This window comes from Lipomyces tetrasporus, assembly GCF_029532465.1.
Source record: "Lipomyces tetrasporus strain NRRL Y-64009 chromosome Unknown POJ06scaffold_3, whole genome shotgun sequence".
Classification (NCBI taxonomy): Eukaryota; Fungi; Ascomycota; class Lipomycetes; order Lipomycetales; family Lipomycetaceae; genus Lipomyces; species Lipomyces tetrasporus.
This window is the reverse complement of record NW_026611598.1, coordinates 377,373-400,107: the sequence shown is the minus strand read 5'-3', so window position 1 is coordinate 400,107 and position 22,735 is coordinate 377,373. Positions and strand designations below refer to the sequence as shown.

General features: G+C 46.7%; 11 protein-coding genes across 11 annotated transcripts; 8 read left to right on the top strand and 3 right to left on the bottom strand.

Annotated features, from left to right (window-relative positions):
* Window positions 1-1,089: 1,089 nt before the first annotated feature.
* POJ06DRAFT_266383 (uncharacterized protein) lies at window positions 1,090-1,383 on the top strand (the record flags this gene model as incomplete). Its single annotated transcript, XM_056189146.1, has 1 exon — window positions 1,090-1,383. One exon carries the CDS (start codon window positions 1,090-1,092, stop codon window positions 1,381-1,383), a length of 294 nt encoding a protein of 97 aa, XP_056045217.1.
* A 392-nt stretch (window positions 1,384-1,775) lies between these two features.
* On the top strand, window positions 1,776-4,626 carry POJ06DRAFT_70541 (uncharacterized protein). The gene is made up of 6 exons (XM_056191433.1): window positions 1,776-2,212; window positions 2,271-2,362; window positions 2,421-3,598; window positions 3,645-3,765; window positions 3,825-4,347; window positions 4,405-4,626. Exons 1-5 carry the CDS (start codon window positions 1,957-1,959, stop codon window positions 4,242-4,244), a joined length of 2,067 nt encoding a protein of 688 aa, XP_056045216.1. The 5' UTR covers window positions 1,776-1,956; the 3' UTR covers window positions 4,245-4,347; window positions 4,405-4,626.
* Window positions 4,512-5,559, top strand: POJ06DRAFT_280488 (uncharacterized protein; the record flags this gene model as incomplete). Its single annotated transcript, XM_056189883.1, has 2 exons — window positions 4,512-4,639; window positions 4,701-5,559. The coding sequence occupies 2 exons, from the start codon at window positions 4,512-4,514 to the stop codon at window positions 5,557-5,559; spliced, it is 987 nt and encodes a 328-aa protein (XP_056045215.1).
* Window positions 5,560-6,178: 619 nt separating this feature from the next.
* On the bottom strand, window positions 6,179-7,787 carry POJ06DRAFT_247819 (uncharacterized protein). Its single transcript, XM_056186945.1, has 5 exons — window positions 7,667-7,787; window positions 7,548-7,596; window positions 6,711-7,496; window positions 6,530-6,656; window positions 6,179-6,477 (listed from the first exon to the last, which is right to left on the bottom strand). The coding sequence occupies exons 1-5, from the start codon at window positions 7,684-7,686 to the stop codon at window positions 6,389-6,391; spliced, it is 1,071 nt and encodes a 356-aa protein (XP_056045214.1). The 5' UTR covers window positions 7,687-7,787; the 3' UTR covers window positions 6,179-6,388.
* A 248-nt stretch (window positions 7,788-8,035) lies between these two features.
* POJ06DRAFT_247817 (rRNA processing/ribosome biogenesis-domain-containing protein) lies at window positions 8,036-10,985 on the top strand. Its single transcript, XM_056186944.1, has 5 exons — window positions 8,036-8,438; window positions 8,489-8,951; window positions 9,007-9,316; window positions 9,371-9,445; window positions 9,493-10,985. Exons 1-5 carry the CDS (start codon window positions 8,109-8,111, stop codon window positions 10,937-10,939), a joined length of 2,625 nt encoding a protein of 874 aa, XP_056045213.1. The 5' UTR covers window positions 8,036-8,108; the 3' UTR covers window positions 10,940-10,985.
* On the bottom strand, window positions 10,986-12,082 carry POJ06DRAFT_299728 (thymidylate kinase-domain-containing protein). Its single transcript, XM_056190695.1, has 2 exons — window positions 11,597-12,082; window positions 10,986-11,535 (listed from the first exon to the last, which is right to left on the bottom strand). Exons 1-2 carry the CDS (start codon window positions 11,745-11,747, stop codon window positions 11,000-11,002), a joined length of 687 nt encoding a protein of 228 aa, XP_056045212.1. The 5' UTR covers window positions 11,748-12,082; the 3' UTR covers window positions 10,986-10,999.
* A 1,500-nt stretch (window positions 12,083-13,582) lies between these two features.
* Window positions 13,583-14,301, top strand: POJ06DRAFT_70449 (uncharacterized protein). Its single transcript, XM_056191432.1, has one exon. It carries the CDS (start codon window positions 13,822-13,824, stop codon window positions 14,218-14,220), a length of 399 nt encoding a protein of 132 aa, XP_056045211.1. The 5' UTR covers window positions 13,583-13,821; the 3' UTR covers window positions 14,221-14,301.
* Window positions 14,302-16,620: 2,319 nt separating this feature from the next.
* Window positions 16,621-17,350, top strand: POJ06DRAFT_266375 (Adrenodoxin, mitochondrial; the record flags this gene model as incomplete). Its single annotated transcript, XM_056189145.1, has 4 exons — window positions 16,621-16,802; window positions 16,871-16,977; window positions 17,039-17,168; window positions 17,221-17,350. The coding sequence occupies 4 exons, from the start codon at window positions 16,621-16,623 to the stop codon at window positions 17,348-17,350; spliced, it is 549 nt and encodes a 182-aa protein (XP_056045210.1).
* A 260-nt stretch (window positions 17,351-17,610) lies between these two features.
* Window positions 17,611-18,734, bottom strand: POJ06DRAFT_70355 (Rrp15p-domain-containing protein). The gene is made up of 4 exons (XM_056191431.1): window positions 18,480-18,734; window positions 18,104-18,409; window positions 17,741-18,049; window positions 17,611-17,685 (listed from the first exon to the last, which is right to left on the bottom strand). Exons 1-4 carry the CDS (start codon window positions 18,589-18,591, stop codon window positions 17,621-17,623), a joined length of 792 nt encoding a protein of 263 aa, XP_056045209.1. The 5' UTR covers window positions 18,592-18,734; the 3' UTR covers window positions 17,611-17,620.
* Window position 18,735: 1 nt separating this feature from the next.
* POJ06DRAFT_70337 (mitochondrial carrier domain-containing protein) lies at window positions 18,736-20,829 on the top strand. Its single transcript, XM_056191430.1, has 2 exons — window positions 18,736-19,691; window positions 19,756-20,829. The coding sequence occupies exons 1-2, from the start codon at window positions 18,959-18,961 to the stop codon at window positions 20,463-20,465; spliced, it is 1,443 nt and encodes a 480-aa protein (XP_056045208.1). The 5' UTR covers window positions 18,736-18,958; the 3' UTR covers window positions 20,466-20,829.
* Window positions 20,830-21,273: 444 nt separating this feature from the next.
* On the top strand, window positions 21,274-22,671 carry POJ06DRAFT_194306 (nucleotide-diphospho-sugar transferase; the record flags this gene model as incomplete). The annotated part of the gene is made up of 8 exons (XM_056184949.1): window positions 21,274-21,359; window positions 21,418-21,529; window positions 21,591-21,636; window positions 21,690-21,807; window positions 21,859-21,969; window positions 22,022-22,334; window positions 22,389-22,483; window positions 22,536-22,671. 8 exons carry the CDS (start codon window positions 21,274-21,276, stop codon window positions 22,669-22,671), a joined length of 1,017 nt encoding a protein of 338 aa, XP_056045207.1.
* Between the last annotated feature and the right edge of the window lie 64 nt (window positions 22,672-22,735).

Here is a 22,735-nt window from a genome sequence, read left to right as displayed (position 1 = left end):
GGATGCTCTTGTCCGATTTCTAAGGACTTTGGGAAGGAGATACCCAATATTAGCGCGTACCCTCTGGAAAATGGAATGGTGGAGCACAATCACCGCCAATTGGCGAAGCTTTGGCTAAACCGCCAGGCGATTGATTGAGTGGAGAATCTGCCGTTTGCTTTGGCCTTTGGGGGGCGGATGGTGTTACTATCCGGAGAACTACTGGATATTCTCCAATTTATTTAATGCTTGGAGATCCTGGATTTTTACCAGTTGATTATACTTTTGAAAGTTTGGCGCGTTGACAATTCCGTTTACGCGAGTCATGTGATGCGGCGATTTTGGACGCATCTTCACCCGAACACTGACGCGTAAACTGACCACCGTATACCCATTGATCGAATTTTCTCCCTTTTCGACTAGTTCTGCCGCTGAATTAAATTACCCCTCAATTGTGGCTAACCATACTCGTCGTAGACGTCGAGAAGAAGATGGTGATGATGATGATCGCGTTGCAGTGCTTCTGACCCTCACCATATATATTGGGTCCGTTATCAAGTAATCGTTTTGCCTCCCACGCCCTGTTCTTGTTTCTCCGAAAAAAGCCCATGGCAAATATTGCGTGAATCTTATGACGAAAAGGCGCTTATCCTCACCACAGGGTAAGCCCAATGATTTCAACTACGTTCTGGACGGTGGCTTCAAAATGGTCTGGGACACATCACCGATTATGCGCCCGGACGTCTCTTCTAACGGGGCAGCACGCCCATATCAAAGGTCTCTTCAGGCTGACGGGGTGCGGGGCTTGTGCTCCACTATCTCAAGTCCTCAATGGCCCAGTACACTTTACAGGAAATCTTCGGAAAGGGCCTTCTGTTTGCACGCGGTATATTCGGCGAGGACTGAAGATACTCTTGGAAGTACTGAGGGCCAAAGTTCCGGCAGCCAAGAAAAGTGGTCCAAGTCAGAGCTCCGTAACTATTCCGAATTGATGCGCTCCGAAACGCATTTGGCCTTGTTGGACGGATTGCATCTGCCTGTACAAGCCGCACGCGATATCGAGACACAAAACGCATATCATATTATAACGGATGAGTGCATGCACACTGTATGTCAAATGTGTCCTTGTTCTCTCCGTCGGGAACATTTTTGTATGCGGCCATTAATGGCCTCGGTAGCTTCCATGACGCAGCTGTGCCACGAGAGCAGCACCAGAAATTGCGACATCACACCGAGGAGGGATACTGGTTCGTCGGGGACTTCGCGTTCCCGACGTCTAATGGCCATGACGACAAGACTAAAACCCCGTTGAAATCCAACTTCCGGGCTTGGCCTGACAACACGGACCCGTCTGAGCGAGCAAATATATCAAGGACAGACAGGCAATTGGTGTCGGCGAGGTAGGCCGTCGAATGGGGGATCAGGGTCCTTTGGCAGGTTGAAAGTTCCTTTACCCGCCGATAATAACATATACCGACGCATCATTATTGAAACTTGTTCTTGTATGCATACTAGCAGCCAGCTGGTGTTGTAGGGGACGAAAACACGAGGTGACATCCTTATTAAGCGAACGGGTAAGTCACGGGGGTGTCTCAGAATATATGCGTTTCGTCGTTGTGTTAAAGAGCGCTACGGGAACGAGTGTAATTCTGCCAGATCTTATGTGAATTTGGGTTGTGCTAGTAATTCATGCGATACGGGGAGGCACCCAAATGCCTTTGGATTGTGAGCTTTCTTGTGGCTACAGTGCAGTAATAGTTTATTGCGGGTCCGTCATAGGGTAAACCACACCACAAACTCACTTTTGAACGATACCCTTCGCAACATCGATATTGTCATCTATTCATGGTCATACAAGATTCAGTCTATATCATAACCTGAACAATCCTAGCGGCAAAACAAAAATGCCACCACGTCATTTTGCTCCAAGGAAAGGCGTAAGTATAGAGGGCAGGATCTCGACACACAATCTCGCTAATGCAGTCCTTCTTGTACCCGCAGCCTCCACAACTTCCTGGCGGGTCATATTCTGTAACTGGTCACAATAATCACTCGGGATCGTTCTCGCATATGTCAGGGGGAACTAAGACTTCGTTTGAAAGGGCAAAAGAAGCGGAGGAAGCGAAAAGACGGAAGGAGGAGGAGGAGACCAGGGCTGCGTACGAAGAATTTGTGAAAAGTTTCCATGCGGACGCGAATAGCGATATCAATTTCATTCGAGGCGAGTCTTCTGGTACGTTTGGATCATTGATTTTGTGGCATGAGTATCAAAGTGATTAACAACCTTACGGCTGCGGGACGTGGCTTCAGAGATTCGTTTACCCCTCCTACTGGGCCCAAGAGAAGGTTTCAAGGCACACCTGCTTCATCTGCTGACATAGACGTAAACAACTGAGTGGGTTTTTACTAGGGTTAATTTGGCATATTGATTGAATGGATAGAATCGACTACCGAAGCGACGACACATCGACCAGCTGGGAGAATTGAAACGACCAGATCAGGCGCGACTCGACAAGATAGTTGCCGAAGAATCGGATGCATTCTCAGACTCTCCAGACAATCCGGCCACTACAGCACGTACATTATATCTAGGTGGTCTTCCATCCACGTCAACGACTACATCCATTAACAAGCTAGTGTCAGAATTCGGCATTGTCAAGACTATCACAATCAATCGACCAGATCCAAAGCGACGCGGCGTTAGTGCGTACGTAGTATTCGACAGCTCAGACGATGTCGAAAAAGCACGTGCATCATTAGATCGGAAATACTTGGGCGAAGGATATTGGCTAAGCGCATCGTTTGGCAAAGATGAAGGTCCAACAGCTCGACTGGATTCTAGAAGCGGGTTTCCGTTCAACGCGCAACTGCCATCAGATGCAATTTCGAGCGGACCTAGACGAGCGTTTGGGACAGTTGCGCCGCCGGCCTCACTCGGTTCATCAGTCCCGGCACAGCCGCTGGGCGGACTGCAAATTAAGGTCCAGTACCCGGATTCACTTCAATCATTGCGTCTAATTCACTCTATGGTAGAGAGTACTATTAAGTTTGGTGCCGAGTTCGAGGCAGCGATAATGCAGCGCGAAAAGAATAATCCTAACTTCGCGTTCCTGTATGACTCAGATTTGTCCGAACATATCTACTATAGGTGGAAGCTTTGGAGTCTAGCCAGTGGTGAAGGGATTGAGAATTGGAGTACGCAGCCAGCTGCGATATTTAATGACGACGTGTTATGGATCCCGCCGCGGTTGGCTGCTACCATTGATGACGAATTAGAACGGTTAGACAACCAGCTGCTCGACGATGAAGAAGAAGACAAGAGAAATGCCGGACGAGATCAGTCGGAGCCTTGGCTGGGCCCTATTCTACATTTGCATTTGACGTTGCTATTACAGCATATATCCATGCGCAGAGGTTCGATTGCGAGATTAATGGCCTTTGCGATCGACAACGCGTTCGCCGCAGAGGAAATCGCTGACGTGACTTGTCAGAGTATCATCAGCAAAAACGCGTCGACGAATATGCGGGTCGCGAGGCTGTGGGCCGTTGGCGATATCCTATATAACTCCGGAATGGGAATCGGCGGAGCCAACAAAGGCGTATGGAAGTATCGTGGATTGTACGTAGACGTGCAAAGACGACAATAAGGTTACTAACAGACTCAGGTTTCAAACAAAGCTCATACCAGTATTCGCAGACCTGTATGAGGTATTCAGAGCATTTGACGGCCGTATTCGTGCAGATAATTTCAGAAGACAGATCTTGTCGATATTGAATGTGTGGGAGGTCAGTGAGCAGTCATCGATTAGTTGCTTCAAATGGCAGTGCTAAATTCTTTCAATTAGGGATGGAATGTTTTCACGCTTGGTTCATTGGCAGAAATGACCAACCAATTTCTCGGAAAAACGAATGAAAGTTCGGAGGAAATGGATCATAGTGATGCTGCATCGTCTACAACTGCATTCGACTCAGTGTCACAAGTAAGGTCAGTAGTTGAAGGTCCAATCAAGAAAGTTGCGGCAAGTCGGTGGAAGAAGGTAGAGAAAAGTACTGGTTCAACGCAGGCAGAGAGGAGTAAGCTTGATATTCCTCCACAAGCTACATACGAAGCGAGCTCAACGGAGTCGAGGATCAAACCGTTTGATATTGAGGACTTGATCGATCCGGAATTGGATGGAGAGCCATTGACTGAGAGTGACGATGAAGATGCAGACCCAGACGGTCAAGATCAAGTCGATGAGGATGTTGAAAGGAACCGTGAATGATGTGAAGGGCAAGCACAATGAATATGTAGTTTTAGACATGGAAAAGGCGTTGTTATTTGTGCTTATGTCGCCGTGTATATTACGACTGAATTTGATATTCAAGGTAATTGATGATTTCTTCCAGTTGTATACATCAGCTTGCGCTAAACGTCACGTGCAGATGGCTTTGAACCAACGCGGAGACCTATGCACACGGGCATCAAACTCAAATGTGAGTTGTCTCCGCAACTACCATCCCTCCACAACCTAACCAAGATTCTATCAACAATGTCAAATAATGGTGGTACTGCAGCATCTCTCAACGATATTCTCCGTCTCTTAACAATTTCTTGCAAATTGCCACTGGCCAGCTCGCTCCCGGTTGCGTCAGCTCTAATAAAAAATGGCCTCACAACGTATGTTGTTTCAAGTTCTCACCAGGCAAGTATGTCGAACTATAACTAATCTGTTATTTAGGAAGGAGTTAATTGGAGCTAAGCGACAAGAAGAATTACGCGAAATATGCCCCTCTTTAGATGAACAACAACTGACCAAGTTGCGCTCAGTATGTTCGGCTTCCTCGCGGAAACGAACAGCACCGTCTTCAACCGGGTCAGCGGCCGTGACGAAACGCGGTCGCAAATACGCGGTCAAAGATAAGGATGCACCAATCGATGACTCAGAGCTAGAGCTACCAATTGTCCTTGATGAAGAAATTATAGAGAAAACAGTAGTCAACGTTAATAGGGCGCCTTTGATGATGGTATTCGCGACAAGCGTGCTGAAGCATCAATATCCTACGTACGGAGCTGGATCGCATTTGTCTCTGGCGTCAGCTGCTGCTGCCAGTGCTGCGCGGAAAAAGGCGAAGAGCATTGGACTCTTACATGGTGGTGCTAGCAGTAAAGGTGAGGAGGAGGACCGAGACGTGCCAGAAGGATACCGTACTCTACGTGCGTTTGGAACGATTGACGTGGCCATTATAAGGCGCGGAGATGGTGAAGGATACTGGGGATTAGATATTGATGCTATGGAGAGGCAAGCTGAGAGAGGGAGCGCGGATCCGGAAGTTAAGTGGATTCACCCAGCACAAGTTCGGGCATATCTTGTTCGTGCATTTGGAGAGAAGAATTTGGCAATTGTGAACGGCGCTATCGAACTACTTATTCGATCGTGGGAGGCACGCGAACCGGACAACTGGAGCGAAAGAGCTTGGGGATGGTATGTCGGTGTCAGGCCCGAAATTAACTACGGGCGAGAAGGGTGGGGCCAAAAAGGGACGGTGAACTGCAAGGATATTTTACGGTACCGAGTAAAGTCAGAGGCAACCTCATGAATATGTGATTACATTACCAGATCTGCGATTCGCATCTTGGACTTGTGACTTTGGCAATCATCGCTTCGGTCGAAGCAGCTCGTCACCAATCATGGCTATTGTGGGCACCAGAAAGGTTCTGAGCTAACCTACAGCCGCATGTAGACTTATGGTGATGTTGCCATGAAGATTTACGGATTGCTCTGGAATATCGATTGCACCTTCGCGCCGTAGAGCACCCGGTGCGACTTCTATTGGAAACGCAATAAAAGGGCCAATAAGCATCGTTATCAAGTGTTTATTTGCACTTGCATCAAGCGGAAGTTCATAATGATACATCCTACTTGCGTAGTGGGCCTTGGCTGGGCTTGGGACTGCTCAGTACGTTCCATTGTTTCATGTCAGTCATTCGATTTATCCAGTTGGAAAGGAAGTATTAACTGAGAAGCGAAGTTTAGTGCAAGTCTATATTGTTCATTCTCTGTACATCACTTCGACTCTTGAGACGAGTGAATAGTAGTGTCCAGCGGTAAGGCCATCATTAGTGAGTGCGCGCTGCCCACACGACGGTCCAAAAGCGTCAGCGCCATTTCCATTGGACTCGCACTAAGCTATTCTCAGGTCAACAGATGGTGAAACATGTCTAGTTATTTAATATATTTTACATCAAACTTTTGCGAAAGCAAACAACGAATACCGACGTGAATCAAAGTTACCAACCCTTACCGCGATCGTTAAATCACAAGCTGCCGAAACATACAAAACCGAATTTAGGTACTGAAACACATGACTAGCAACCACAGATAAAATCATTTGATCAAACACTGCCAAAGTACTCTACAATGAATCTCTAGTTGTGGATATCAAGACCGTTCTGAATGGCGAACAACTTGGACGAAGCAACTGAACTGTATTCTTCTATTTGGTTGCAATATTGGTCTGAATGTGATTAGCAACAAGTTAGAATATAAGAAGTTACACAGACACATACTAATTTGAGCAGAAATAAGAATGTTATCCAGTCTCGATGGCTCGGCCGGAAGCTTGAAATGTTTCTGCCAGTCATCCTCGGAGACTGTCGGCAGATTAGCCCGCTCGCGAAGGGCATTCTCAGATCGCTATATAACACATAAGCGTCTGACAATCCACTGCTATTATAAAACAATCAATACCGTTTTCTGTATCCACTGCTGAATCTTAGACTGCTCCCTTGCAAGTTGGCGCTGGAAGTAATTGAACGTGCCCTGCTCTGCATAGTAGTCATCAACGGACTCGAGCAAAAATTCAACATTCTTTTCGAGGTACGGGTCAATTGCAAGGTCCAGGCTGTCAAAGTTAGGGGCCAAGGCTGAACTAGAAACGAACGAATCGGGATCGCCCTTCTTCATGAACGTTGGCGAGTCAAGGTGTTGCAGGAGTGCTGTGGCGAGATGTGAGTTCTTTACCGAGACAGGGAGCTCCTCCAAAATGTCAAGATAGGTCAAGTTATTCTTCACAACTGCTTCGCTGGAAAATTTGCCTCCGGAGTTCTTGTTAGTGGCTAAGAATTCGGCTGAAAGCCGATACGCTTTGAGAGATAGGCTGCTTTGCGACGAACGGGTGACATCGTGAACCAAAACAATAGAATTTGGGTTAGCAGCTTGAAAGGCAACAAGATTGTCGACAAGAGCCTGGTTAAAGAAGCCGCCCAAGTATGAAGAGATGTAGTATCCAATTGGATTGGCTTCAATATTGACCTCTTTTAATAGTCGTATCATATCCGTCTGATAGCGTAAATTTGCCTTTGACCGTGGAGCAGAGGCATCGTCGTTGCTAGAAGAAGACCCAGAGCCTTCCGATGGTGGGAATGGGAACGCATGTGTAACTTGAAGAACTGAGTTGGCATCGAGACCCAATATGAGTCCGCAGACTGTAGCAGGAAACGCATCAGACGTGTGCTTTGTGAGTTTCAATACAACCTGCATTCGTTTAGCGCCATTATGTAGCCAAAAACGCATAAATTTGCTTACACCAGAATCTATGACAACCGAATAGACAGGTGTTGTAAGCTCCGGTAACCTATGTCGAGCCGCGTTAGAGGACACTCCTCAATAGCACTTTAAAAGCCGATATCGGATATCAAACCTACACTGTAACTGGAAGTGACATTATTATGAAAATCTGATGCACGAGCTAGTCCGAGATAATACGAATCAACCTGCGATATAGGTTGCGCGGTTGCACTACTGCGTCGAATTCCTAGAGCAGATCTGATCGCGCGCCAGATTTTTTTCTTGCTGTGCCCAAGAGAGACACAAATTCCAGGAATTGCGCATATGCAGTACCGCGAAGTACGCTGTAGCATGGACGTATTTTGGTACAAACCCAACGGATCTTTAACCCTTATCCAATAGGCTAATAAGAGTGTTAGACTGTCGTCAAGTAGTAACCCCTTTCACGTGACATGTATATTCGAGCCGCACAAAAACTTCACAATCTTTATTGTGCACCAGATCATCGAAAAAGCAGATAATTGTATTGTAGCATTCTTGGCGCTGTTTACGGTTATTCTTCAAATTTTTATTAATGCGATGTCGCCTAGATTCCAGAAAGAGCTATCTTCGTCAGGCTCTCAGTTAAGATCTTGTTTAACATCTCTGTTGTCACCAGATCATGAAGCCGAGCTCCCGATACACCTCGGTGCTGCAACCGCTTGCCTTGGATCTTCTGCCGCTATCCGGTCTGCCGAGCCTCAAGTGCTTCACAGAGTTCGAGTACGACTTTCTGCACTCTTGCAGTCACATTCTTCTCCGGTGCGTCTGTGCGGTGCGGAATTGGTATACAGCCTAGCTGGAGCTGATTGGGAATCGCTGGCATCTCACGGCGGAACATGGATCAAGCTTCTTCTCACAATCCTAGAGGTAGAGGTCTTACTGGTGTCTGCGAATAACCCTCTGCTAACTATTCGCAGAAGCGAAATGACAACTTGCGGACATCGAGTGCCGTAATTCGAGCTTTGTGCAAACTGTTTTCCTTGACGCATGGAAAATCAACGCTAACACGAGAGCTGGCCACACCAAACATCCCCCCGTTTGTGACTTCTCTGTTAGCATTATCTTCATCATCAAGTCAACCAGATGTGCGTGTGTTATCAATCACTTTGCCAGCCTTGTACGCGATCCTACGTGACCATCCGACGACTTTCAGACCATTCACATCAAAGCTATCAAATAATATTCTCTACCCTATCTTGAATTCATCAAGCCGAACCGGGAAGCCAGTTAGTTATGAAATTGAGCGCTTGGCCAGAAAGGTATATGTGTCGCTGTATCTTACGGTGCCAAAAGACCAGCTTCTAGAATGGAGAATCGCGATTATGAAAACCATCGGAGAGATGCATAAAGCTATTTCACGGACATTCGATATGATTGATGGTACGCTACAAATTCAAATCTACAACAGAGTGATAATACTAATAGAGCTCAACAGAAGACGCTGATTATCGAGATGTCCCTGCTGGGTGGGACACTACAGTGGACATTCAGGATACATTTGTTGGAGTATTGAGGATAGAAATGCTATTGCGAACATTGGAATCCTTTCTAAGCACTTCCACGCAGTCCCTTGTGCAGGTGCCAATATCCCATATCGTGCAATTAGTCGACAGACTGTTGTCTCTCGATCCAGAGAATATACAGTTCAAGCAGACCTCAGATCGAACTACGCGGGACTTCATACTGTCTCTGCTTCCTTCAGTGCATGCGAACGTTTATGGACTTTTGACCACTCTTGTTAAGACGTAAGTGAGGCGGCTTAATTGATGACAACTTATATTCTGACAACTTGTATTCAGTGCTGGTCAGTCGCTGTTGCCTCACTCGTACACTCTCTTGTCACACGTTGCGACTATTCCTTCTTCCCGAAATTCGTAAGTATTGCCCAGTAGATGGATGCTATAACTGCTAAAATTTATAGCCTATACAATATTCCTCTCTACACCTTTTTGGCCGAGTTTCTTTCTGTTATCGCATTCGTGCCGGCTACTCTCAACTCGGAAATCAATCATGCTGTTGAACTCGCACTCTCGAATTTGTCTTCTACTCAGCATACCCCGAGTAGTCTACCTGACTTTGCAAGCCATCCACAGGCGTTTATCAGCCAGCCGCCATCACAACTAACTAAGCCGGCCATCAATTTTTTAGCTGCTGTGGTAGGTACGGTACCAGACCTTCCAGCAACGACGAGATCCCTTATTGATCGATTCAGCATTCTTCGCAATCATGCTGGGTGGGAGGAGGAAAGGCTGCTACTCGAAGGTGTCCTGCAACCTGGTCGAAACATTCGTTGGAGCATCTTGCCAATGGTCTCCCGCAAACTTGCGAAGAGTCACAATCTGGGAAGTATTTTGCATCCACGTTTTCCGCCTGTGCCAATGCGATTTGAAGATACTTTGGGTAGCCTTGCTGCAGCTGATTTGGAATATTTGGCTGGCAAGCGCATGCAGGAGCCTGGAAATGACGAAGACGAAAATGAACACGATGAGCCAGATTTGGAAGCAGAAGTAGAGGAACTACCAAGGATTACCAGGAATGCTACACTAGACACCGAGCTTGAAGTTAGTACCGAAACTGCAAGTGCAATACCGTCGAGCCTCCCCGAAGTCAAATCCGCGAAGACACCCGAGAGTGAACTTCTACCTGAGCGCAACCAAGTCGGAGACGTCGAACCTGTACAGCCTCAGCCGACCGCTGACTCCTCAAAACTGCAATCGTCGACGTTCGCAGCAACTTTCCCAGCTTCGCACGTTTCGGCTGGGCGGGGCGCGACATCGGCAAGAAAGGATACAGCTGAGCCAGCGTTGTCATCCACGAGCTACCAAAGCTTTAAGATTGTGGTTCCAATAGTTTCACCACCCACGACGTCTCAAGGGGTTAGTCCCGTTGAAGAATCGCTCGTCCTGGACATTAGAAATGAGCCGTCATCGGAGCGCAAGCGCTCAAGAGAGAGTATTACGATGGAAGAATCGAAACGGCCGAAGATTCAACAACCAGCGGCGGAAGAAAGGGCAGTCGATGTTGAACAGTTAAATCCCAGCTCTGATCGCGCTGGGACTACGCAAACCTCACAAGAGGTGATTCCTGTTGACCCTATTCGCAATCGTACGGCGTCCGTCGAAGGCACGTCAAATGATGGAATGGTACTAGCACAGGATGGTTTAGGCACTGTAATTGAAACAAGCGGAATTAGATCAGCGTCGGAGAAACATGGTGTCAAACAAAGTGATGGGAGACGTGATGCTTCCGATCAAGATGTCCCAGTACCGCCAGACGAAGCTGGCAAAGGCGGTGACGACGGCGTCGACAATCCAGATGACTTCCTCATACCACCTATAGATACAGAATGGTCCTCAGATGAAGACTAGGGAATAAGCAGAGCCGACGTACTGTATACTATGCTTCACTGTGAACTACCTCTATAGCATTTATTGGATGAATTCCACTTTTTTGTCCGCAATATCTAGATCTTTCATAGCATCCCAAATGCTACTCGCAACAATATCCAGCTCTTGACATGCATCAATGGTAACAACATTGCCCATTCGCAAAGCACCAGGATTAGCGCCATCGCCTAGTATAATCTTAAAACACTCGCGGACCTTCGCCTGAAACTCGCTTACTTCGTATCTTTCCCTACCAAAGTCGGCTCTGGCCGTTTGAAGTTTCGCATTGTCCGGATCGACATCGAGGAATATTGTTACGTCAGGTTGCGGTAATCCTCGATCTGGTGCTAGACACCATTCGAGCGACATACCGGGAATACCCTTGGCCAGCGAGTATGCGACGCCCGACGGCACATATCTGTCTAAAATAACAGTTTGACCGGCTGACAATGAAGATAATATTGACTGACGCAGCTCCCATCTATTTGCAGAGAACAGTAGATGGATGGCTTCGTCAGGGAGATGAGTCTTCGATACCAGATATGCATTGATGGCCTGTCCTATTTGTGTAGAGCGATCTAAGAACAGTCACTACATTTTAATAATATGCAAACAGGCATACAAATATAAATGTTATACCTGGAACTTTCTGTACTCGAACTCTGTCTGCGCCAAGTTCCTTAGCAAGTTTCTCGTACAGCAGCTGGCATTGGGTGGTCTTGCCGGCGCGATCAAGCCCTTCCAAAAGAACTAGTAGCCCCCGGCTACTCTTTGGACTTTCAGCTGTCATATTGACAGTGCGTTCAATAATTATTGCGGGCTACTAACCGTAAACGCTAAAAGGCCAGATGCCACCTGAACGTAAGCCGAGGCGGGAACCCTGTAATGTGGACAATGTTGCCGCGTCGCGAACGCGTGAAGGTAACTCTGCGCCGCATGCAATACCCCGAACCGGCTATTCTACTCGGAGGGTATCTGAGACTTTTAGCGTTCAATTGAGCGCCTACAATCACTTGCGGATAAGTGTCTAGCTGAAAATTGCTTATTGCTATGCCGGTGCATGGTCACCAACGTCGGCATATGCCTTACTGCCAATCTGCCAAAATGAGGACGATGAACTCCAGCTATGAAGAATTGGCCTAACCCGAATCAGGATGTTCGAGGCAACCCCAATGACCGTGTCTCCTCGAAAGATACTCTATGTCAAATTGAAGTAAGAGACTATTACTGGTAGGGCTGGACACGATACGATATCGCCGAGTTTTGCCCATATCGCATATCGTATCGCCAGGACTTTTCTGGCCGGCGATATTATCGCCCATTTTATCGCCAACTTGGCGATATCGTATCGCCTATATCGTCCAAATACGATACGATACGATACGATACGATATCGCCAACTTGGCGATACAGGGCGAGGGTAATGTGGTGACCAATCAAACACTAGAAGTATAAGTAGAGGTCGTAAACTCCTTTGGATATCACCAATTGACACGACTCTATTGAAGTAGGACATCCAGTTTTAGTCTAACTTGGCTATCAAAACTATCTGTATCTCTATATCAGATCCCAATGTCTAACAGATCCCTCCGCAGTCCAGGCACAAGTCACGAGCCGGATAATCTTCCTCCCCGTTTCCGTCGCGAAGTCGACTATTACCTCCTCAATGATGGTAGTGATGAGGAAGCTGTGCCTGAGGATTGACTTCCTAAAGTACCTCGATTAGATTCAGAATCAACAATTGATGGATCTGTCGATAATGTCGCACGCACAGATGTCTTACCTGAAGAATCTGCTTCTCAGGTACTAGAAGACACGTCAGTTGCCGGTAGTACGTCCGACACATCAAAGCGATCCCGAGCCAGACCTGTTACTGAGTGGCTCTGGGCATACTTACTATCACAGAACTACCCAATAAGCAATTCTTCAATAAGAGGTCTCAGAAATTGGACGTTGATAAAGAAATTCGCTGTCAGCAGCCTGGCTGCACCTGGAAGACCTTCAATTCAGTTAGAGGGTCATCTACCAGTAATATGAAGCTTCATCTGCAAAAGCATGGTATTGCAAATAGCGTTATTGTTGCAGCTACTGGACAAAGATCAATTAGTGCTATTTGGAAACCCAGAGCTGAGAGCTCTCATCAGGCAAGGCTTGAAAGAAATCTCCTCCGATGGACAGTTACAGAGTTGCAGCCGTTTACAGTTATAGAAAGACCTACATTTCGCACATTTTTGCAAATCTCCCTGGAGTTACGTTACCGTTTGGATCGCGACGCACTCTACAACGTCGCATTGAGTCGGAGTTTGTGCAATATCGGTTAAAACTGAAAGAAGAATTAGACGCATTATGCAATACAATTGCACTCTCTCTGGATGTCTGGACGAGCAAAAATTCTATCGCAGTTCTCGCGGTTATAGGCCACTGGCTAAGTCAAGAATTTGAGTACAAAGAACGTCTTCTTGAGTTTAAGGAGATTGAAGGGGCACATACCGGAGAAAATTTGGCAGAAATTGTAGAAAACCTTCTCACAGAGCTGGACCTGGAGTACAAGCTCTTGACATTTACTGCCGACAATGCGAGCAACAATGAGACATTAGTCTCAGAGCTCTATTTCAATCTCTCGACGAGACTTGCAACTGGCAGCATCATGTAGGACAATCATAACCTACGATTTCAGGGCCTCAATAGCTACATACGCTGTCCCTGCCTCCTCACTGGCTCCGTCACTGTTACCATCCCCACTAGCACACCCTCCCGTCCCGATCCCGAACCTATCGCTGCCATCCTCTGGCTCCCGCCACACAAACGGCCTTCCCTAGTCCCTCTCTTGCGCTCTCTTGCGCTCCGGCCTGCTCTATACCGTGATGTTCCTCTTTGGGCCAACCGCCGTCTGGCACCTCTACACCTTCGAGCGTGATCTCGAGGTTCTTAGCATGTCTCTGCTATCACCTCTGGGTTACAAGAAGGATGGTTGTAGCTTTGTATTGCTCATAGCTACAGATCCAGAGTTCTCAGGGAATGGATATGGGGCACAGTTATTACAATGGCAGATCGAGAGGCATAGGCGAGAGTTTCCGGGCGTGCCGGTAGTGCTCGATACGACGACTGCTCAGGCTCAGAGAGTTTATGAGAAGCTGGGATTTAGATATTTAGAGTCGAGAACGGTGCAGACGGGGACGGATAGCAATGGGATCAAGTTAGCCAAAGATGTCATGGCGCCGACGGAGCCATTCAAGCAGAGAGTGCTGATTTTGGAAGAATGACACTTGGTATGCTCTTGCGTAAATGTCTTCATACCTTCACCAAACGGGCCGAGTCAGAGTCGGTGACCTTCCAGTACACGAGCTTCAGACGCTGTTGAATAATATGATTTCCTGCATAAGTAGTGTTCTACTTAACTCAACCCAGGTTTTGGCAAGCAAAATATGAGAGGTATGCCCCGAATGCCGGATCTCTATTTTCATACTGTCCAAAACCCTCACTTTCACATCGTCCAGTCTCACATCAAACCCCTTGAGATGACTTGTTCTCTGCTATACTGGTTTAGTTCTCTCACTATCGCGCCATTCTTGGCATATTCCAATTGCCCGCGCGCTCAGTCCATTCTAGACTCTAAGTTCTCCAAGATCCCATCCCCACCAACAGCTATACGAAGGACCTTAAGAGCTCTCAGATGACGCTTCGTCCAGTTGGACCCACTCTTTGGAGAGATGACCAAGGCTGCAATTTCAGCCTTGCTATCATAATTAGGAAACACTTTCGCAAATTCCTCCGGTGTTCGGGGATACACTTGGAAAGGTGACGACATGCCTCAGAAGCGTTTTTAAGCATACATATAAGAATATATGTGCATATATGTAACGGACTGCGTTCGAAGAAATGGGTGGAACGTCAGACGAGGTCAGCCTTCAGTCCACCTGCAGTATGAACGGGTACCAGCCAAGATGGGAAGAAACTGGGCCACGCAAGCAGTTTAGCCTCGCGTCAGCGGCGGCTACGCATACCGAATCTTGCCGAAATATCGGTTTTCACATCCCTCCGATCTCCTCTCGGGAGTCTCGTACAGGTGTAGCCAGAAGTTGACCTTGCAGGACCAGGGCCTGTATTCATTCTCCAATATATACTGTAGAAAGAAAGATTTGTGCGCTACGCGATGTCCCACTTTGTTTTCCCCATTAACATCACACTCTCATAATCCTTCACTCCCTCTCCATCAGGACTACGAACACTCTGCTGGAAATCCGGCGTCATGATAGAATGGTACCCTCGGATCAACTGTCGCCAATGGCATACTTCAGCACCTAATTCATTGCTTTTGCCAACATTCAGTAGTAAGTCTTCCATTACATGGTCCACACCCTGGATATCCGATCCCACAACCACAACGTTCTGTTCCGCCCCTTCGGTCTTCAGGAGGTGCGATAGAGGAGTCGCCCACTTCTGTCTATGAGTAACAATGACGCTGCTCCAATGCTGTAGATATTTCTATCTGGCAGAATACCTCGTTCCTTCAATATGAGCCAAGAACTTGAAACGACAATGATCAGCCATTCCATACCGATCCGCTTCCTTCAAATTCCCCCAATCGATACCTCGCACGTCTCCTCAGGTTTCGTTGTGTTGCTCAGAGATACTGACCAGATATTCCCTCTCCGGATTCATTCTCAGATTCCCACGCCAAAGAAAGTTGGTCTTTCTTCTTTGCCCACGGGACCTCTTCCTCTATTTTATCTTCTCGAACTCAGTAGACCCATTAATAAGCGGCTCCGGCCATGCTCAATGACCGAAGTCTGAAATCAGAAATGCCCGCTCTGCTCAGCAGTGCAGATGAGCGGAAGACCGGTTGCGGATGGCGAGATTGTGCCAGAGCCATGGGGCCCCAATAGCGCGGATGTATTAGCGGAGGATACGGAAGATGAGATTGTCGTACGAGATAGACGCATAGGCAGATCCTGACCTTAGCTTGCTGTGGGGCAGGCTCGCGCTGGCTTTGCGACCTGTTGCCGTATGATAGTGTTGCTCTTTGTTGCTCTGTAGCACAGTAATTCAGGATGGGCACTTGCGGCAGTATTGCGAGTCCGTAACGGTTACTTCAACTTGGTCCATAATGCAATAAATATTGTTGAGTTAAAACGTAAGGGTAAGGCTACTATAATTAGAGAGCGTAATTGAACGGGGAAACACGGGAGACTGCTGCGAGAGGAGTAGTAAACAAAACAAACGCGTCCAAATTCTTGATGGTAAACATTCCAAAGGGCAAGGGTTACAGATACCTGCATCATTTAAAGTTAGAGCTTGTATACAAAAGGAATAGTTCTGCTGCAGTTTAAAGTTTTTGTGAAGCTACTTTGTTGGAGTACTCGTGCGCAAAATCGCTTCTAGGGTTAGGGAAAAAGTCGGGACATTTGGGGAGAAATAATCAAGAATGCAGTAAAGTTCGAGAGAATTGCCCAAACCCATGACTTATTATAAGTCGAAATAACGGTCGAAGAGGCGTTTCGCGCAGGAGATATAAATATTTACAAGGCTCAAATTCTCACGTTTCCTTGCAAGATATCGCTCTGGTACAGTTCAAGGCACTCAGTGCTATAGATAATATTATGGTTCGAACTGTGGGATTTCGGCTGCTTAAACCGCTGCTTGTCGGAAGGATAATACCGGCGATGGCGACTCCCTCCGTGTCTTACCCCAGGCGATATCTCAATGTCATACAGTCACCTAGCGGGTCTATCTTGCCTTCTAGTAATTTGACAAGCTTTTTGTCGCCGTGTGGTGCATACCGGTCATTTTCAAGAACTGCGGTAAGACGTCATGGACACATTAACGAGCCAAAGCCCGGCGAAGAGTATGTTTTCACTAATTGTCGCAAGTAATGGTATGTCGAGCGAAACGAATGCTGACTAGTGATTTGAGGATACACGTCACATTTATTACTCGAGAAGGGGACCAAGTTCACGTAGAGGCCGCAGAAGGTGATAATTTATTGGATATTGCCCAAGCGCACGATTTGGATATGGAAGGTATGTCCGGCATTCAGGACCTTTGACATACTACAAGTATGATGAAGTTAACTTGTTATAGGAGCGTGTGGCGGTTCTTGCGCGTGCTCGACTTGCCATGTTATTGTCGACCCAGAGTTTTACGATTTGATACCCGAGCCGGATGATGACGAGAACGATATGTTGGATCTCGCGTTCGGATTAACAGAAACGTAGGTGCACGTACATGTTGTGCTTAAGAACTTATCTAATATTTCCTTTTAGGTCTCGTCTTGGGTGTCAAGTGAAACTTACTAAAGAACTTGACGGTCTAAGAGTAGCATTGCCACAGATGACTCGCAATTTACAAGCAAGAGATTTTGAGAAAAGAGCCGATGAGCGACCTGAACAATAAATAAGATCGGACTGACTACAATTAAATCATATGCATCTATTGGAAATAAGGTAATTTTGGCAATGTTATCCATATCATGCATGTATCATAGACTGCAACTAAAGTTCGATTGCGAATTCGGTTTGAGTTTATTTGGTACTTCAGTACTCCTTTTGTCTAGACACCCCTTTGTACATAACATCCCAGCAATATATTGTACAAATAGCACAAATTGTTTGCATAGAAGACCAATAACCGGGAGGTTTATTTGAAATCCAAATTTTAAGCTAATTACACTGCAAGGGCAGCCGTGGCCTTCTTCTGCGCCTCGATAACAGTATTGAACAATTTCACCACTGCAACTAAGAGTTAGCTATGAGTATGTATCCAATCAGTGACATTCATTCATACCTCCCCTCTTGGCTGTTTTCTTCAGCAGCTTTTCGTGCTCTGTGTTCCTGTGCACCGCGTCAGGATCTGGTGTCTCTCCTTCACGAACTCCGGTAATGACGTCCGTAATACGTTCCTTATCGAGCAATTGTTTCTTTTCCAGTCGTAGTTCTCGCCGCGCTTTGGCTTCCAGCTTAGACTCCTCAATTGCCTTCGCTGTTTGCTTAGAGCGCACTAAAACGGGATCTTTTCTATCATGCGCCTTTAAATGAGACGACAAAATAGCTGTCATCGCAGAGGAGAAGGCCTCTGGGTCAACTTTTCGTTTCTCTGCAAGGATTATTAGATGAGGGCTATCGACTATTACAAACGACGGGACCTTACTCTTCGTCCGCTTCTCGTTGGCTGCGGCATTTATGTTCTCGATTTCTTCGTCGGAACCTGATTCCGACTCCGCCTCATCATCGCCTTCAGCGTTGCCATCATCATCGTCTTCTTGGTCCTTCTCGTGTGCTTCTAACTCGTCGCTGTCGTCCAACCCTTCATTGGAGTCACTGTCAGGCTCGACTTCAGCTGTGTTCTCGTCTAATGATTCTTCGCGTATCTCTTGTTGGTCTCCGTTGGAGAAATCTTTCACATCAAATTCGTCATTACCGAGGTCTGACAACTCGTCAAACGATTCAGTATATTCTATCTCTATTGTGAGCGCCAGTCTCTACTTAACATATAATAATAGACAGTGAACGACGATATTACTTACCAATGTCGCTACTAGCGTCCTTGTCTACAATCTTTCTCTTTTTGTTGGAATAGGACATCTTGTTCTTCATACTTGAGTCTATACTGGATCCGACCTTGCTTGAACCTGCCATGGCCACTGACTCTATTTTTATTCGCTAGTGGAACAAGGCGTTCCTTTCGCTTCTTTCCGCTGGGCGTTGTTGATCCGAGTATTGTCGAGCTTTGTTGGTAGAACCTCTAATTGACACGGCTGCTACAGGCGGCAGGCGACGAAAAGTTTCTGATGGTCGTCTGAGCGATTCTCCGAAGTCCCAACGAGCGAACCTGAGTAAACCTCTATTGCCAGATCTAACACCACCAGACCAGAAGATTTAGTCCAATCATCAAAGTAAAAGCTGTCTCGGACAGCTCTTCGGGGTTATTTAATGGGAAAGAAGCGGATTTCCTTGATTGATAACATCACGGCAGATTTAACCGAATAACGACCAGCGCACAACAATGGGTTCGCTACGACCGTACTATCAACGACCAGAACTCGTATTTCACAATGGTGTGCCCGACCTCGCAATTACGAAAGCTGGAAATGGAACGTCAAGCAATACGCCCGATTTAGGTGGGGGCGGGCTCCTTGGTCTAAGTTCTTCGCGAGCCGATTCTATCCTCGCGGATCTCGATTATGCTGATTACCTTGAACTTCCAAATACAAGCGAGTTAGTTCGCGGTCTCACGAACGCTATGCTGACACGATATTCATCTACTTTCCTAGCACAGCCATTTGAGGTTGCCAAAATGGTTTTGCAGTGCGGAAAGTATGATCGGTTGCGAACACGGACAGAAAGTTCACCTTCAATGGGTACAGACTCGAGTGCTACCAAGAAAGGTTCGTCACAGAAGAGAGGCCGCAGAGGTTGGATGGATGACATTGACACGTTTGAAATCGATGATCTTGACGATGAAGTCGATGAAGTTCAATACTTTTCTACTCTCGGTGAGTCATCGTCCCGGCAATCTGTGAAGCCAAAGCGTGCGGGGAGCGTATCGTCTTCTGGATCAGCAGAGTCGTCATCAAGTCGTGGGAGCACGTCCAAACGAAGCAATGCTGGATGGGCCATGCAGCGAAGAAAGTCCGAGCCAGCGGCTGAGATATATCAGATTGGGTCCCATCGGCCATATTTACTGGGAGCAATGGGAGCTCTGTGGACCAAAGATGGTCCTTGGGGAGTATGGAGAGGTAGGAATTGATTGGATTATCCCCAGTTTCGACGATTCGGGATTGGCAGCTGATCGATCTCTAGGAACAAATGTGACTTTCGTTCAAAATATTATGTTTACCACCCTTGAGTCGTGGTTGTCAGCATTTTTTTCAGCAGTTCTCAGCCTGCCCGATCCGGCACTACTCGAAATTGCAGATAGCAGCCATCCTTTAGTATCGCTTGTTGCGTCTGTAGCCGCCACCACTTTGACGGCCCTAGTATTGTCACCCCTGGATATCGTTCGTACAAAGCTCATATTAACGCCGTCCGATGCGCAGCCTCGTTCTATTGTAGCATCTCTTCAATGTCTTCCATCACTCACTTGTCCTTCAGATCTTCTCCTTCCAACGACGTTATTGGCCGCAGTTCCTAAGCTTATCTCGAGAGGAACACCATATCTACTCCGAACTAAATGGGGAATCGAGCAGTACACGACCCCTATGCTTTTCAGTGTACTCTCACTAGCCTCCTCCGTCACAGAATTATTTGTCCGACTTCCTCTGGAAACCGTTTTACGACGAGGTCAGCTTGCATACGTTGGTGTCCAAAGAGCAATGGTTCCAGTTGGGTCCTACAACGGAATGTTTGGAACAATTTGGGAAATTATTTCAAGCGAAGATAACGGTGACTCCGGTCTGGAAGGCTTGTGGCGCGGCTGGAGGGTAGGAATGCTAGGAATTTTTGGAACATGGGGTTTTGGTGGACTGAGATCGCGAACACTAGCATACAGTGGCCGAGAAGAGCGATTTTAAAACGACCTGAATCCTAGTAGAGTCATAACTTGGACGACTATTATTTAATGCGCGGAACTTCTCTGTAATTATTTTATATTTGTTTATGGGATTTCGCATATTTGGACTTGAAGATTGGCTTACGGTGTTTATTTGTGTGTTGCTCCACTATTCACGCATACTGTTAATGTTTCTCTCAACTTACAAATGATTCTGTGACGAATTGTAGCATTGTGTTATTTGTCGTATGTCGTACCACTGCTCCAATATCTTCACCTAAGTAAAAATAGGCATGCGGTCGTTTGCAGATACTTTCACCAGGTATGACTGCTGCTGAATCTTCGACGGCATCGACGTAGAAATTGATACATGGGCGATGTCGTACCTTATCGTAATTAACTATATGAAGATACGCTCACGTGGCTGTACCGCTTGTGCCTGCTCGCAATTACGGGCGGCTAAACCTGTGAGGCACTGAGGCACCCCGAAGATCTTGCACAATACTTATTCTGCACACTTCGACTGTATATTGGACACAGCATAATTGGCATTGAGCTACATTCGGAACGGTTTTGGCAACGCCTTGGCTGCTCGATGCGACACCGATAATAGATAGACCATGGCGCTCGGAGATACGTTTTCAGAACAGGAACGGGATTCCGACAGCCCGTTCCTGAAATACAAACGACAGAGACAAAAGCCGAACAGGCTGAAGGTTTTCGCGGTTATTGTGACACTGATAACATTGGGCTTGAGCATTCTTTTCTTGTCGACGAGTCGTGGCAAAGTGAGAAGGGCCGACGAGGCGAAACTGCAGAGAAAAGTCAGCATGGAGCCATTACATCGGAGGCGGCGAAAGATTCACTGTGATCCCGATCCACCACGTCAAAATGCGACGCTGGTAATGCTTGTGCGGTACGATTCTAATGGAAGAGCGAGAGTAACGAAGACTTAATTGCTAATCAAACAACAGAAACTTCGAGCTGGACGATGCCCTTAGCAGCATTCGACAAATCGAAGACCGGTTTAACCGTCGGTATCGTTATCCGTGGACATTCCTAAATGACGAAGAGTTTACGGAAGAGGTATTTGGTATTTGGTATGGGTGGGAGGCTGAACTTTGGCACGAGCTCATCATGCTACTAGTTCATACAATTGACGAGCGGGATGGCATCCGGAGACACTGAATACGGTGCGCAATGGGATCTCGATTTGTCACGATCCATACGGCTAACTGCATGTCAGGTCTCGTCCCTAAGGAAGAGTGGACATGGCCAGATCATATCGATCGCCAGAAAGCTCGCGCCAGCATGAGAAAGATGGAAGACGATGAGGTTGTTTATGGCGGGTCATTAACGTACAGGTATGACATATACGTGCCTCTATCTACACGGTCTCTCTGACTCTCGTTTAGGCATATGTGCAGATACAACTCGGGCTTTTTTTTCAATCACCCATTGCTATTGAAGTATGATTGGTATTGGCGTGTAGAGCCGAGTATCGAGTTCTACTGCGATTTAAATTAGTAAGCATTTGTTCGGAAGATAATGTGGCTGGGTACTTACTATTTCGTGAAGTGATCCATTCAAGTTCATGAAAGATAACAACATGGCGTATTCTTTTGTAATTGCAATGCCGGAATATCCTACAACAATCCCTACTCTGTGGGACGCTACCCAACGATTTGCAGAGAGATATCCAAAGTACATTGCCAAGGACAATGCTATTGATTTCATCGTTGACGATCAAAAAGGGATTAAAGGTCCTTATAACTTTTGTCACTTTTGGAGTAACTTCGAAATTGCAGATTTGAACTTTTGGAGAGGTGAGGCATACAGCAAGTATTTTGAATGGCTGGACGAAGAAGGCGGATTTTATTACGAACGATGGGTACGTTGGTAATCTTGTCAGCTCAGTTGTTGAGTCTACTAATGCTCGCAATAGGGAGACGCACCAGTGCATTCCCTTGCGGCTTCCTTATTTCTATCCAAGGAGAGAATACACCACTTTGCTGATATTGGATACAAGCACACTCCATGGTATGCTGCAGCGACAGTAATGGATATGTACTTTTCTCTAACTACGACCAAGGTTGCGTTGCCCCACCGACGACGAGTCTTACTTTTCAGGTAGATGTCTGTGTAACAGACACGAAAACTTTGACGAACATGTATATAGTTGCCTTCCTAAATGGTTCCAGATTGCTGGTAAGTCGAGTATTAAGTAGGTAGTTCTGTTGCGCAAGGTATTGATTAATACGATAGGACGTGCTCTTGGGTCACAGCCGTATA